Genomic DNA, 16,860 nt, shown 5'->3' with positions numbered 1-16,860 from the left:
TAGGAACGCGCCTCTTTCATATATTTGATCGCCAGTGTCCGAGGTGTGTCTAAGCTAAGTCGTTCAACCATTCATCAACTCACAGGTCTGACCTGAAGGGCGGGATCTCTGGTATCTTGCTAATGTTGATCTACTCCGGTGGTCTCTACTAGTGGAAGTACATTACGACTTTGTCATTCAGAAGGCGTGCCTGCTAGACTAGAGTAGAGAATGTAACACTCCCGCGTGTTACATTCTCTACTCTAAGCTAATTCATTCAATCATTCCCATTCGACTCACTCACAGGTCTGACTTAAAGGTAACTCGGGTATCTTGTCGATGATATCTACTGGCAGGTACACATTCCGACTATACACTCTAAGCTAAGTTATTCAATCAGGCTTCGCCTGTTGCTTGGCTGGCGGGAGTGTTACATTTTCTACGCTAATTCATTCAATCATTCCCATTCAACTCACTCACAGGTCTGACCTGAAGGGCGGGATCTCGGGTATCTTCCCGATGTTGATCTACTCCGATGGTTTCTACTGGTGGGAGTACATTCCGACTATATACTCTAAGCTAAGTTATTCAACCAGGCTTGGCCTGTTGCTCGGCTGACTGTGTTACATTTTCTACGCTTATTCATTCAATCATTCTCATTCAACTCACTCACAGGTCTGACCTGAAGGGCGGGATCTCGGGTATCTTCCCGATGTTGATCTACTCCGATGGTTTCTACTGGTGGGAGTACATTCCGACTATATACTTTAAGCTAAGTTATTCAACCAGGCTTGGCCTGTTGCTCGGCTGACTGTGTTACATTTTCTACGCTTATTCATTCAATCATTCCCATTCAACTCACTCACAGGTCTGATCTGAAGGGCGGGATCTCGGGTATCTTCCCGATGTTGATCTACTCCGATGGTTTCTACTGGTGGGAGCATATACTCTAAGCTAAGTCATTCAACCAGCCTTGGCCTGTTGCTCGGCTGGCGGGAGTGTTACATTGTCTACTCTAAGGCACTGGTCCCACCGCGAGCTAGTAAACTATGAGCTATCGGCTATAAAAACGAACAAAAGATAAGTAATCCCGCGTAAATAAAATAGACACGGCGATGTTTATAGTTACTCGCCCAGCGGTGAGCTATCAATATCGCCGTGTCTCTTTTATTTGCACTGGAGTGCTTATATTTTGTTCGTTTTTATAGCCGATAGCTCACAGCTTACTAGCTCGCGGTGGGACCAGTGCCTAAGTCATTCAATCATTCTCATTCAACTCACTCACAGGTCTGACCTGAAGGGCGGGATCTCGGGTATCTTGCCGGTGTTGATCTACTCCGGTGGTCTCTACTGGTGGGAGCACATTCCGACTACATACTCTAAGCTAAGTCATTCAACCAGGCTTGGCCTGTTGCTCGACTGGCGGGAGTGTTACATTCTCTATTCTAATTCATTCAATCATTCCCATTCAACTCACTCACAGATCTGACCTGAAGGGCGGGATCTCAGGTATCTTGCCGATGTTGATCTTCTTCTTCTCGGGCGGTTTTTCCTGCTGTTTGGGCGTGGTTGGAGTGATGGTGCGAGGCGTGTTGCGGGACGAGGGGCGCACGTCGTCGACTGACGGACATTCCGACTGGGAATTGATAGTTTAAAATTAGAATACATTTGAAACTGAATCGGCTGTCCACGCTACAACTGGCTGGCCACAATGTAGAAAGATAGCGGCAAATTTTTATGACAGTTTAAATAAACTATTAAAGGATTAGTACATTGAACCATTGGCGCAGTATACGTTTAAATGGTTTCTCTACACTCTGGACACAACTCCGCAAGTAAAGCAGAGTTTTCTTATTGGCGCAGTCTGCTAGGATACAAGCACAAAGGCAAAATTAACATAAGCGGTGCGTGTGTATTTTTAATAGTCTCTCGACGCTAGAACGCCACTTTGGCGTCAACGTAGCAAGTCAACTACATTTTTCTTATCAATTGTTATTGGCGCAGTCGGTAGGATACACGTTAAAAATTGTAGTTACCATGAGCGGTGCGTGGGCGTTTTTAATAGCCTCTCGTCGCTGAAACTCCACTTTAGCCATCTCTGTAGCGAGCCAGCCGGGGATTTCCGGGATCGCGAGTCGTAGGGCCAATACTATCACGAGGATCAGATGCTGGAAAAAAAAATCAGTCTAATTGAGAACCTCCTCCTTTTTTTGAAGTCGGTTAAAAAAATATTCAGTTACAGACAAAAAAAATCATTAACTGGGAACATTTTCAAATCAATGTCAAAAAAATTGTGCGTGGAGTCCCATCCGCGCGAAAGAAGTGAAACTTCGTAACATAACTTTAAAAACATTCTGTCAAGTGACTGTCACGTTTTTGCGTTCAGTTACTATCATATTTTTACTGTTTTAAATACTTTACATTGCTACTTGCTCTAATTATTGGAAAAACAAGCGATGAAAAATACAGAAAAGTTTATGTCAAGAGTTTCACTTAAAAATTGGCATATTCTGGCATCGGTCTAGCATTTTTTTCAAAACTCGAGTTGGAAGTCGCATTAGAAGTTTCACTTCAAAAATGCTGTTTTTTTGTCATACCTCAAGCGCCACGATGACCAGTATGGTTTGAGCTGGCGTAGCATCTGGTAGCAGCCTGTGAACGGGTCCCGACAAGCCAATCAGAGCGCAGTTCACTAACACGGCCACAGCAACCATCGCTTCCATTGCACTCTGGAAAATACACAGAATTTCTTTAGAAAAAACATTTAGATAATATCTAAAAAGAGTAGCCACCGAAAATGTATCTTGGTGCACATGTTAGTGGGAGGAATTCCTTTTGTATGCCAGGATCACTTTGAACAAGTGTTATAGCAGGGGCGGCTCACTTCGCGATTCTATTGCCGCGCTACAAGTACATGGCGGGGGCCGCGAGTTCGCGGCCCATTCAGTGGTGACGACCTTCTTGCGGCGCAATAATATTCAATGTCGGCTGCTCGCGCTCCCCGGGCGGCGGATAGGGGAACGCTCGGCAGATATGCCGGGTAGGAGGGAAATAAAATACCTCCCGCGGGCCAAACAGGCCGGAGAAGGACACTCCGTAACAAACCCCTGTCACGAGCTGCTTCGAAATATCCGAAGAGAAGGTCATGATAGTGCTGTAGGCTTGGCCAGGCTTACAGAAGGGATGGCAGCGGACGAACTCGAACTGAGTCAACGGTGGCTCCCACGCCTTGAGAAGGCGACGGTCTTGGCGTCAGGTGGTAACCGGCCGTAAAACTTATAACCAATATTTTCTTCTTGTGCAATGATAAAGACAACAAAAGGGAAAACGATAATGGCTAGGGCGTCCCCCGCAAGCGACGTGAATGCAACAAATGCGAACATAAGATGCGAATATACTAGGGCGTCCCCCCGAAGCGACGTAAAAGACAAGGACAAAAGTTCGCCAAAAACCACCAAGAAGTGCACTCGTTTAAGGCTCGGGACATGGAATGTAGGTTCTATGACCGGACGCAGTGCAGAATTGAGCCGAATACTTTATGACAGAGACAAAAATATATGTTGCATTCAGGAAACCAAATGGCAGGGTTCAAAGTCCCGTGACATTGGACATGGATACCAGCTTATTTACCACGGAACCGTAGCAAAACGCAACGGAGTTGCAATAGCACTCGACAAAAACCTCAAACAAAGAATCATCAGTGTAGAACGGAAAAGCGATCGCCTTATTGCAATAAAGTTAGCAATGGATAATCAGCCGGCCCTGAACATAATCTCGGCATATGCACCACAGACCGGATGTACATCTAAGGAAAAAGAGACCTTCTGGGAAGAGTTCGACGAGATTGTGCTTAATGTGCCAGTGGAAGAGACGGTTCATATCGGAGGTGACTTGAATGGGCATGTGGGAGCCAGAAACGATGCACACCTAGACGCACATGGAGGGTACGGATATGGAAAACAAAACCAAGAGGGAGTAGACATTCTGAACTTTGCTAGTAAATTTAACTATAAAATTATTAATACTTTATTTAAGAAAAAGGAGGAGCACCTTATCACTTATAAAAGCGGAAGAGCTGCAACACAAATCGATTACATGTTGGCCCCAAAATCAACGATAAAATGGTACCGTGATTGCAAAGTCATCCCAGGGGAAGCTTTAACAGCGCAGCACAGACTATTAGTAGCAGTCATGGAACTTCCGAAACCAGTCAAGACCCACGTAGACAAAACCGAGCGAATAAAGTGGAAGAATATACACAGCGCCAACGGAAAACATTTTATCGAATATATGAGAGCCTACCTAAAAAGAGATATCGATGACTTGGAAAAGCCGGTGCACAAAATGTGGACAGATTTTGAAGCATATTGCCAGGAAACGGCAAGAAAGTCCCTCGGGGTATCCAAAGGTGGCCTTGTTATGGCAAAAGACACTTCATGGTGGAATAGCGATATAAAAGAATTAGTCAAAGCTAAACGCGATGCGTTCAAACTTTGGCAAAAATCTGGGTTAGATGAAGACCGGGAGGCCTACAAAACGTTAAAAACCATTACAAAAAGTGCAGTCGCGCAAACAAGAGCAATGTCCAACCAAAAGTTCTATGAAAAACTAGAAAGTGCTCCTGATGAAACTACCATATTCAAAATTGCAAAACAACGCCACAAATCATCACTGGATATCAAATGTAATAAATACATCAAGAACGATCAAGGTATATTACTGACAGATAATGCATCAATAAACCGTAGATGGAAACAATATTATGAAACACTTCTCAACGAAGAGTATGCTAGTGAGCCCTTACCCCAACTACCACCTTGTGAGGGACCTATATGCTGTATATCACCAACAGAAATAAAACACGCATTGCGTCGAATGAAGTGCCACAAATCCGTTGGACCTGATAATGTTCCGGCTGACATCTGGAAGATATTGGGAGAGGATGCATTACCCTGGCTCACAGATCTCTTCAATAGAATATTAATTCAGAGACAAATACCACACTCTTGGCGTAGGAGCTATCTTTGCCCCATATACAAAAATAAAGGAGACGTCGCTAATTGTAACAACTACAGGGGTATAAAGTTAACATCGCATACCCTAAAGCTGTGGGAAAGAGTTATTGGAGCACGGTTAACAGCGATTGCTAAAACCAATTCGGCTTTACTGCAGGAAGATCCACCATAGAGGCTATACAGACTTTAAGAATACTTATGGACAAATATAAAATAAGGAGAGAAAATCTGTATATGGTGTTTATCGACCTCGAGAAGGCTTTCGATAGGGTACCAAGGAAGCTAGTATTTCAATCGCTGCGATCACAGAAAGTTCCCGAAGTTTACATTGACTTGATCCGAGACATGTACCAGGACGTCACCACCCAGATCCGTAGCACCGCTGGTACAACTCAGCCGTTTAAAGTAGAAGTAGGAGTACATCAGGGATCGGCTTTAAGCCCATTACTATTTAACCTGAGTATGGACTATATCACAAGAAGCATCCAAAAAGAAATCCCATGGAGCTTACTGTATGCAGACGATATAGTGCTCGTGGAGAACAACGCACCGGAACTCCAAAAAGTTCTGGACATATGGGTGGCTGAAATTGAAAAACATGGTCTAAGAGTAAGCCGCACTAAAACAGAATTTATGGAGTGCGACTTTGGTGGAACTGAGCAGGTTGGCTGTAATCTTATAGTAGACGGTAATAGCATCCCAAAAAAGTCACGTTTTAAATACCTCGGCTCTATGCTGACAGATGACGCAAAGATCGATGAAGATGTAGACCATCGAGTTAATACGGCCTGGCTTAAATGGAGAACGCTGTCCGGCATATTATGTGATACCCGAATGCCCATCACAACTAAAGGCAAAGTATATAAGGCAGCCGTCAGACCTGCTATGACTTATGGCTCTGAATGCTGGGCAACTTTGAAGAAGCACGAACAGAAGCTCCACACAGCGGAGATGAAAATGCTTCGCTGGGCGGGTGGCGTGACGCGCTTGGATAAAGTACGAAACGAATATGTACGAGGTTCCTTTAAAGTTGCTCCGATAGCAGAGAAGGTCAAGGAGGGACGACTAAGATGGTACGGACACGTCATGAGGCGAGACGATAGCTATTCCGTAAAAACTGTGCTGAACATTAATAGCACGCAGCAAGCGAGAGGTAGAGGCAGACGACCTTCAACTTGGTGGTACACCGTCGAAAGGGACCTAAAAACCCACAATATCCCGCCGTTGACAACCCGGGACAGACCGGCCTGGCGCAAATGCACAAGAAGGCCCGACCCCAAATGAAGTTGGGATTAAGGGCAGGAAGAAGAAGGAAGAAGAAGAAGGCTGCTCGCGCTCGGTCCGTTTGTTTCCGTAGGTAAGAATTTAGAATGGCGGCATTTTGTGAATATCAAAGGAGTGAGCCTTCTGTACTTGTACTATTATATATTCTGTGGTTATAGCTTAAAGTGATGACGGACAAATGATGGTCAGTTGACAATAAAATCGCCGCTTGCGCCCCGCAGCAGACTTTGCATACAAGGAAAACGGCGCGGGATCTCGCAATACCAGAAGAACGAAAGAATCCGCTTTTATCTGGAGATGCTGCCGATCCGTTCGCCAAACGACCGCTGCGTCACGTGGCGAGGAACGGCTGTTGCAGAGCAGCGGGAATGTCGCGGAGAATAACAGAATTCTTTAGTCTCTTCCCAAACAGCCGCTGCGGGACGTGGCAATGGTTTGAAGGCGTCAACACAGTGACCTCTGCAGCGTTGTTGAGTCGAGCGCATAACGCTGCCAGCGGAAACTCACGACAGCATGAGTTAGTTTGTAGAGTGAGACAGTACTCAGTACTCACCTGCCAGCTTCCAATGCTGCTAACTCTCTCGCCAAACGGCCGCTGAGCGACGTGGCACAGTTTGAAGGCGTCAGCGCGGATTTCAGCCGCGTTGTTGAGTTGAGCGCATAACGCTGCCAATGGGAATGCAGAGGAGAATAGCACGACGTGACCGAGCTGCGTTAGCATTTCAAGGTACTCCGCGAACGTGCCTTCGTACTGGAAATAAAAAGAGTAAAATAAAAAGCTGGGACATACGGTGTTTTATAAATTAAAAAACCGGCCAAGAGTGTGTCGGGCCACGCTCAGTATAGGGTTCCGTAGTTTTCCGTATTTTTCTCAAAAACTGCTGAACCTATCAAGTTCAAAACAATTTTCCTAGAAAGTCTTTATAAAGTTCTACTTTTGGGATTTTTTTCATATTTTTTAAACATATGGTTCAAAAGTTAGAGGGGGGGGCGCACTTTTTTTTCCTTTAGGAGCGATTATTTCCGAAAATATTAATATTATCAAAAAACGATCTTACGGCCTGGCCACGGACACGCGCGAATTGCGGCAGCGGCAGCGGCGAGCGGTGAGCGGGAGAAACAAAAGCCTAAAAACGCATTTAGGATGCCACGAACCGCCGCCGCTGGCGACAACGCGCGCGAATTTTGTCGAGCGGCGGGCGGCAGCGGCGCGCGGTGCGACGCGCGGGGGAAACAAACGTACCGGGCTAGTGGACGACGCCACGACTTACAGCGGCGCGACCAGCGATATTAGCGGCACGTATCGGGCGGTTCGCTTCCGACCAAAAAATATTAGACGATTCGCTCGCGAAATGGACTCGCGGAAGCGCTCCCGGAAATATTAGATGGGTAACTTATGATTAGGTATACATTTTTGAATGTGATTTTGACGTTACCAAAAGGCTGTTTTTCATACTAGTAAGTGCCATTAATTATTATATACAGAGAGTAGTGTTTTTAAATATTTGATACTGAGAATTTTATAGTTGTTTTAGTATTGAGATATGTAATCGAAGGGTTCGATGCTCATTCTGGTGTACTCGTAAAATTTCTCCGGGTACTTTCTGTGTTCTTCATACAAAATTGTAAATTCGCCATGTGTACGTCTGTTAGTTTCGTGTACTCCTTCTCTCAGATTTAAAATATCCTGCCTGAAATATGTGCTGCTTTCGAGAAACAGACGAGCAATTTTGGATAACACCATTTTAAATCCGTCCCCTCCGCTCGATGCCGCTGCCGCGACTGCGAAGTACGTGGCATGCTCCTCGCTCCGCGCTTCCCTACCGCGCCGCGCGCCGCCCCGCTCGCCGCTTAGACCAAGTCCGTGGCCAGGCCGTTAGTAAACCCTTATTCATTTTTAAATACCTATCCAACAATATATCACACGTTGGGGTTGGAATGAAAAAAAATATCAGCCCCCACTTTACATGTAGGGGGGGTACCCTAATAAAACATTTTTTTCCATTTATTATTTTTGCACTTTGTTGGCGTGATTGATATACATATTGGCACCAAATTTCAGCTTTCTAGTGCTAACGGTTACTGAGATTATCCGCGGACGGACGGACGGACGGACGGACAGACAGACATGGCGAAACTATAAGGGTTCCTAGTTGACTACGGAACCCTAAAAAAGGTACTAAATGAAGACTCCTTTAGACTAGAAACAGTTGAAGCTGCTATGATAAAGCAGCTACAATGATATCAGTCTACAATGATATGTAATCTCTTAGGCCCACTTGCACCAACCACTTAACTCAGGATTAGTGGGCTGACATCTGTCAAATTCCATATAAAATGGTGGGTTAACCCTCGGGTCAACCCTCCATTTTGATGCAAGTGGCCCTAATACACTTAATCGCACTATATAAATGTGCCAAATTCGCCTAATCGACCGAGTAACCTTTAACTAAGAGGGTCCAACGGTTATTATTTCTTTATAATATGAACTTGCAGTTTAGTCTCAAGGCTCCCCCTGTTGTTGCTGACATAAAGTAAATGTAAACTGAACGCGTACCTTAAACAGCTGCGACTCTAGCTCTGCTTGATGTATGACTTTCTGACCGACGCTGGTCTCAGAATCCCGTCTCTCCTCACCGTTAGCGACATGGCTCGGTGTTGGTGTGTCTGTCTTTTTACTGTCGAACAACTCGGTTATTTGAGCCGCTGTTGGTGCTGAAACGATCAAGCATATAGCTAAATATAACAATTGCACGTTTAATATGCAAAACCAGTAAATTAATTCAAATAGAGATATAAATAAGTATATAGATATAAATTTAAGTGAAAAAAATCACTGACTTGGGCAGAAATTGAATGTCTTAAATAAACGCAAGGATCTAAGTGTTAGTTGGAGTCTCGGTAGCTCCGATTGGAAGAACTGGGGTTCAAGTCCCACTCGTGACTGTGATAATTTCCACGCCAGATTTATATATCTGAAATTCAAATAATCAATTTTTTTCATTACTTTTTGACACTTACTTTTTGTAGGACTGAGCGCTCCAAACACATCGACGCAGATTTTGGCCAACCTCAGGTTCTCGATCAAATAAGGCAATGCCGACTCTTTCAGGTTGCCTATGATTTGTCTCGTTATTAGCAAAACTGCCAGTTGCTGAAATATGTAAAATACTTTCAGAATTAATATAAAACTTATAAACAATATACACTTCCATAAGAACCTTAGAAATTAGCGATTGGTTAAATCCCAACATTTGTTCAGTTTTTTCCGATACTCCTCTTTTTCTGCTTCCTAGTTCCTATTCCTACCCTTATCCCAGGTTATGTGGGATAAGTTCCTCTACCATTCCTCTCTATCTTTCGTCATCTCAGCACTCACATCCTTCTTTCTCTCTCATAGCCTCTTTCACACGATCCATCCATCGTTGTTTGGGTTTAACCCTCGCGCTCCATCCCTCAACATTCCTCTAACATTCTTTTGCCTATATGAGATTCATCCCAAGATGAGTATGAGTATGAGTTTCTCCCGATACTAAAAAGACTAAAACCCTATTCACTTTATAAGGGTTCAATCGTTATGAAATATGACATATAATCATCTCAATCTTGTACAATTTGTAATTTACCTCTTTTAATTTATCCATATCCTGCAGATAAAACGCAATGTAGAACAAACTCATGAACGAGTTTACAAATTGGAACTGAAATGAAAGACAAATAATTTAAAAACAGTCAAAAATATTCATACACTGTAAAAGCGTACCACGCGTGTATTGATGTTTTCTGTGGTTTCTAAATGAAAAATAATGTGAAATCTAGTCAATGTACAATTTTAAATAGTTTACAAAGCTATATTTACCGATTATAATTTGCATGCCAGATTTAGTAAGCGTTTAAAAGATGTTTTTGGCCCAGTTTTGATTGTGAAAAACGCAGCAGCATTTTCACGGTTTTCAATAGTTACATAATTGTTATGATGAAGATCGTTACTGTGTTCTATGGTTTTTCCCATACTTTTCTTATTATTTACTTGCTCATGCCCAGGTGCTCTTTTACTCCTATACAAATACAAATTATATTATGGCCCTCGCAAGTTCTAAACTTGTTACTTCTTATTTTTAACCGACTTCAAAAAAAGGAGGAGGTTCTCAATTCGACTGAATGTTTTTTTTTGTATGTATGTTATTAACCGACTTCAAAAAAAGGAGGAGGTTCTCAATTCGACTGAATGTTTTTTTTTTTTTGTATGTATGTTACTCGATATCTCAGAGAATCATGGACCGATTTTCAAAATTTTTTTTTAATCGGTCAGGTATAACCCCGAGATGGTGCCATTGGCACCAAGTCGGGGTCTGATGATGGGATCTTGGAGAAATCGAGGGAACTCTTCAAATGTTATAGGCACAAGTAATGTTCTTAGTGTATTTTTCAAAGGTACACCAGTATTTACGCCTGATGGTAATAATTTTATGTGGCTGAGCTGATGATGGAAGGTCAACTCCTCAATGGTTAGGAGTTAAAGAATAATTCTTTCACTACTGTACATATATTCGGACTGATATATATAATATCAATAGGGACCACTAAAAATCAACAAATAAATAAACTTTTTAACAAAAAATAAAACCGCCTTCAAAAATAAGCGCGTTACAAAATACGGAGAAACTAAAAAGCAAAAAATAATAAACCTTTGAATTCAGATTTCTTATCGGATTGCAATAATCTAAACATCCAAATTATAAACAAATCAATTATTTTTGGAGTCGGGGCCAGCCTGCGTATGGTTGGGTGGGGGGGCAAACAGAAAATAGCAAGGCGACGAACAGGTCTGGTACCGACTACAAAAATAATTGATTTGTTTATAATTTGGATGTTTAGATTATTGCAATCCGATAAGAAATCTGAATTCAAAGGTTTATTATTTTTTGCTTTTTAGTTTCTCCGTGTTTTGTAACGCGCTTATTTTTGAAGGCGGTTTTATATTATTCCAAAATTGGGCTTGCTGGCAGAAACTAGCCATCGAACATAATAATTCGTATATGAGAACTCGCCAAGTCAGACCTCAGACTATAATAGATTATCCTAAGTAATATGAAGAAATGATATTTTATCTTGTTATAAATAAATTTCAGGACGGACCATTGAACTTGGCACTCATTTAGATTTCACTTTTTTTTTCGTTGAAGTTAACAACAGAGGCATATGTATTATTATTGAACTTGGCTTTCATTTCACATTTATGTTTTTGATGGGATATTGTTAACCTCTACAAGTTGAAAGTATTTTTTTTTAATTTAGTAATAGTAATTATAGAAAATGGCCAAAATGGAAGGGGGGGCAAACTGTAAATGTCAAATTACTAGGTCAAGTAATACCCGTTAGAAAGAGCTCAAACTGTACATGTCAATCAACTTGTACGGAACCCATGGGAAAAAAGGTGTGGTGATCAGCACAGGGCATTTGAATAGACAACAAAATACAAATCAAAACTCGGCCAGTACATGCAACAACCGCGTGCTGCCAGAGACCCTGTGCATAAATGATATATCTGTTAATAACCTTCGCCTACGTCAAGCAAAGCGTGGTGATTTAGCTCGTCTTTAGCATGGCGTTTATTACAGCGTTTAAATACAAACCAATGCTATTTTCACAATCAGATGGTTCTCATACTTTGTCTCGAGACGATAGTTTTCTGTTCAAAAAAATCGGGATGTCATTTCAGTGTTACCATTTTTTTTTTGTTTTTTTTTTGACGTCCAGTCCCATTTGGTAAGCAATAAAAAGAAAATTTTACGCTGTAAGTTTCCCTCTATTTGTACATTACTTCCTATAATACTAAAAACTATGAATTTAGGTACATAATGTAGTTAAACTACTTAGAATAAAATTTAAGATACATAGTCTATTGAAAAGTGGTGCTAATTTTGTAATAGCTATACTGAATTTAAAAGAAATGAGAATCGTAGACAAAGTATAGTTCAATAACATGCACAAAATTTTAATTCTATAGGGTACATTAATCTATAAGGTAAAGAAAGGTAATATCACAAATATCACACTAAGTTTGAGATAAAATCGAACAATTCCACACTTTCAAATGAATTCCACACGAAAACCAAACAGCAGATGATAATTATGTATGAATATCCACACTTCTTTTACTAATATAAGATAATAAAATATAAAAATATAAATATTGGGGGACACCTTACACAGATCAACCTAGCCCCGAACTAAGCAAAGCTTGTACTGTGGGTGCTAGGCGACGATATACTTATATTGAAGGAAAACACAGTGAGGAAACAGGACTAATCCCAATAAGGCCTAGTTACCCTTCGGGTTGGAACGTTATATGGCAGTCGCTTTCGTAAAACTAGTGTCTACGCCAAATATTGTGATTAGTTGTCAAGGCGGACCCCAGGCTGCCACGAGCCGTAGCAAGGATAACGCAAGGAGGATGATGATCAGATAATGATTCCATAATACTTTAAGAACTTTACTTTAAGAACTACTTTACTTTAAGAAATGTAATGATTTAGGTCTCCTGTAATGTTACATTTTTATATTTTATTAAATAAATTGAAATTGAAATTGAAATAATTTTTGCTTTGAAGCTAGTGAAATGGCATCATTGTTTCATAGCGAAACATCTAGAATTAGTGCTTCAGATTTTTTCCAAGCCCAATAATAACGTAAAGATGGCCAAATAAAATGCAAAAACGGTTACTTGTATGAGATTTCCTTGCATGACTAATCTATGGTTGATAGTTGGTTTGGTTCAACTATAGCGACTGCCTATGCTCGACCGTATACCAGTAGTTGCCACTTTCAATCCTGTCAGTGTCAATAAAAGTGACAGAAGGGTGTCATCTATTGGGTTTAGTGTCGAACACTAGTATTTTCACCTTATGATGAGATGTGTTTGCTATCCCCATAATTATTGTGGATACTAATACATAATCATCTCCTATTGTCCCGGGCTGTAAGTTCCTCTTTTTGACACATGACAGCGTCCACAAAACGTAAACTCGCGCAACCTAATGAAATTTTAAATAAAATCTTATAATAATATAAAAAAATAAAGTATTTAAAAACAATATTTCGCTTACTTTAAACATATTTTTGCGGATCTTCGTTAGTTAGTATTTTACGATATTAATTTATCACTCAGCATTTATTTATTATGTCATTTATCATTCATTTTTATTTTTAAATTAGTGCTGCGGCAGAGTCATTTCAGTAAGTTGATAGAAATCGTATATTTGTTTAAGCACCTCCTTGTAAATAGGGCCTAATCGATTCAACCAATTCGTAAATAATCGCTTTGGCAAACGATACGTCTTAGCCACATCGCAACATACTTCAAAACAAATGTGTCAAAAATGTGAACTTACAGCTCCGGGAAAATACCTCAACAATCGAATATGTATAGTTGCCAATTGCCATACTAAAAACATCTGAACACGCAATCTATTGTCAAGGCGAGTTCAGAGTTATTCAGAGCCTTGGCCACTACAATATATTCGATGGTGACTGTGACTGTACTTAGACAAGTAAAAGTTTTGCAAAATATAGCCATTACTTTGACGACAGTGTAATCCGTAGGTATACAACGTGTTTTTATTGAATTCCGTTAAGTTTAAGGGACGGTTCTTTAGGTCTATTAATACAATCAATTTCTCTAAGAAATTGGCATCTAAGAGTTATCTTACAGTTATCGCGTTATTAAGACAAAAAAAATCTGAACACGAGTCTGACATAGTATTTAATTCCCATTACAAATAGCTTTAATATTTTGCTCTACTTTACTTGTCTCAGGTTTTCTTTATCTATGCACAAAAAAGAAAACACACTAGAAAAGTATTTCATCGTACCTTTGTCGTTGAGCCACCTGGCTATCCGGGCGTAAGCTTCCTCCTCCAAAAATATTATGATGGCCAAGAATGCCCGGGGCACGAAATTAAAATAACCTATTTTGTTTTCCCACCAATCCTACAAAAAAAAAAGGCCATTCTTACACAGATTGACTGAGTCCCACGGTAAGCTCAAGAAGGCTTGTGTTGCAGGTACTCAGACGACGATATATATAACATACAAATACTTATACAACATACATAGAAAACATCCATGACTCAGGAACAAATATCTGTGCCCAACACACAAATAAATGCCCTTACCGGGATTCGAACCCGGGACCGCGGCGTAGCAGGCAGGGACACTACGCACTAGGCCAGACCGGTCGTCAAAAAAAAACTTCAGCGCACATCATTATGCAAACGGTAGAACAGACATAAGGAGACAAACTTTCTTTAGACTCAACACACTTAGGGCCAGTTGCATCAACCACATTAAATTTGACAGACACATCATCGTGACGCAGCAAACGACTATGGAACTTCCCATACAATAAAATTTAACGAACGCTTTAACGGTGACAGACGGCTTATCTGTCAAATGTGGTTGATGCAACTGGCCCTTAGTTCCAATGCGGAAAATGGGCATGTAGCGTAGAGAACCCGATATCGGATCAGCAGCACTGAATGTGCTAAAGGTTTGTGATGACTACCAAAGTCTTCTTGTCTCTCTGAACTAAGTGTGAGAGTGAGAGAGAGTTCTGGCCCTGTTACCTCTCTCTCTAACATACCTGCATGTGTAACAGTGTGAAAGTGATGACAGTAGCGACCACTAGGCACAACAGTGTGACTGGAAATGAAACACCATGCCGCCATAGACGACGTTTCCAAGCCGGGTATTCGGGTTCTGGCCGCCCTGTTACTGAACTTATAGTCATTTCTCCCTGGTGAAGAAACATTTTAGGTAAAGAAAGATTCCAAAAATTCGGGCGTGTGGTCTAGTGGTAAAGACGTTAGCCGCGTAAGCTGAAGACCCGGGTTCGATTCCCGGCTCGGCCACCAGTGGGCCTTGCCGTTTTTTCTTTCGTGTATGATATCTATTTCAATTTATAACTTATATATAGTATTGTGACTACTTGGAAAAAGAACAAATCAAAAAATATTCAATAAAATAATTTGATTTGTTCCCTAGTTGTAAAAAAAGATTCCTACAATGAAATAAGGAACCATGATTAGAAATCCATACTAAAACTAATATTATAAATGGGAAAGTGTGTGTGTCTGTTTGTTTGTCAGTCTTTCACGGCAAAACGGAGTGACGAATTGACGTGATTTTTTAGGTGGAGATAGTTGAAGGGATGGAGAGTGACATAGGCTACTTTTTGTCTCTTTCTAACGCGACCGAAGCCGCGGGCAAAAGCTATATGAGAATATTTTAAAACCAGAGGACTTTTAAGGTTGTTATCACACCAATACCACAATATGGAAGTGTCACCGGCAATAACATCGTACAAAAAGAAGGCTGCATAAATATCTGACACGCTCTTCTCACTCCTTTTGCGGTCTTCCTTTTGGAAATATTACTGTCGATCACTAAACTGGTGCCGCAGCCGAATGGCATTTCTACGACGCGAAACGAAAACGAAGCGCCGCGAAAGGTAGTCTGGCTCTGTCGCGCCAATACGCAAGAGCGATAGAGATAGATAGCTACGAAAGAGATATTATCGTGAGCGTTTCGTGAGCGTTTGTGCATTCAGCTACGCACACAGTTGATCTTTCTTTCTTTTTCTTTTAAATTTAGTTTGAATAGGTAAGTGATGATGCGGTCTACGGTGGAGCACGCTTACCTATGAGATACCTATTTGATGTTGATCTATAGTTTTTACTCGTAACTAGACAAATCGACCGTTTGGTATGGTAACAATGGTAACATCCTTACTAAACTTAAAAGTTGATTATATTGAAAAGCCTATCCCTACCCTGTATATTATCTTTATAATATTTACCTGAAATAAAGGTCTTGGTTCTACTAAAAGTTCAGATCTCTGATCCAATGTTCCCCATTTATACGCCAGCGCATTAGAATACCTAAAAACATACAAATTATCAGTAATAGTAGTAGTAGTCAGTCAAATCATATTTTATTGATAAACAAACAAACTATGAAACTATGCCATTCAGCAAAAAGGTTGATTAATATCATAGGTTGAATTTTTATAACTGGCATGCCAGCCGCATACAAAATCACTGGCAAATGGACTAGCATGCAAGTATTTTGTTCTTGGCTGGCAAGCCACTTGTGCAAGGTACAGGCATGTGTATCGCAGGCCTAAATAAAATAGCAAATCATTATGATGATGATGATTGATGATAATCGACATATTACCTCTTCCAAGTCTCCAAATAAACGCAAGCCCACAATACGTTAAACAAAGAGAATAAAACGTGGGCGATATCCTTCCAATTCTCATTGGCTGTGCCCAACCAAATCTGAAAACGAAAGAAATTTAATACACATCACATCAACATAAGGTTTCACACAAAAACGAGGGAGAAATCGACATTTCATGATGTTACTCGTAGTTTCATGCATTTGTAAAAGCAGAAATGGCACGTGTCAAAGACTAAGACTCTTTTTCGGTCTCTGCGTCACAAGTATTCGAAAACAGTGAAATAAATCGCAGTTTTGAATCAATTCTTTGAATAGGTATGACGACTACGTAAAAAAA

At 40.9% G+C, this 16,860-nt stretch overlaps 1 protein-coding gene across 4 annotated transcripts in view; it reads right to left on the bottom strand.

The window, feature by feature from the left end:
• Positions 1 to 16,860, bottom strand: part of LOC125237484 (anoctamin-8) — a 57,018-nt gene that overhangs the window by 8,392 nt on the left and 31,766 nt on the right. For 2 of the 4 annotated variants that reach the window (XM_048144619.1, XM_048144609.1), the window contains exons 8-19: positions 16,518 to 16,621; positions 16,138 to 16,219; positions 14,923 to 15,075; positions 14,153 to 14,270; positions 11,915 to 11,970; positions 9,905 to 9,979; positions 9,300 to 9,432; positions 8,836 to 8,993; positions 6,832 to 7,029; positions 2,577 to 2,708; positions 2,016 to 2,147; positions 1,470 to 1,615 (exon numbers count right to left, since the gene is read on the bottom strand). In XM_048144619.1, coding sequence (XP_048000576.1) covers positions 1,470 to 1,615; positions 2,016 to 2,147; positions 2,577 to 2,708; positions 6,832 to 7,029; positions 8,836 to 8,993; positions 9,300 to 9,432; positions 9,905 to 9,979; positions 11,915 to 11,970; positions 14,153 to 14,270; positions 14,923 to 15,075; positions 16,138 to 16,219; positions 16,518 to 16,621 — 1,487 coding nt within the window. Of the gene's footprint in view, positions 1 to 1,456; positions 1,616 to 2,015; positions 2,148 to 2,576; positions 2,709 to 6,831; positions 7,030 to 8,835; positions 8,994 to 9,299; positions 9,433 to 9,904; positions 9,980 to 11,914; positions 11,971 to 14,152; positions 14,271 to 14,922; positions 15,076 to 16,137; positions 16,220 to 16,517; positions 16,622 to 16,860 lie in introns of all 4 variants that reach the window. The other 2 variants (XM_048144602.1, XM_048144596.1) reach the window with 2 other exon arrangements.

The sequence above is a fragment of the Leguminivora glycinivorella genome, chromosome 2, assembly GCF_023078275.1.
Source record: "Leguminivora glycinivorella isolate SPB_JAAS2020 chromosome 2, LegGlyc_1.1, whole genome shotgun sequence".
In the NCBI taxonomy this organism is placed as follows: Eukaryota; Metazoa; Arthropoda; class Insecta; order Lepidoptera; family Tortricidae; genus Leguminivora; species Leguminivora glycinivorella.
The sequence above is the reverse complement of the archived record's forward strand: the minus strand, read 5'-3'. Positions and strand labels throughout refer to the sequence as shown.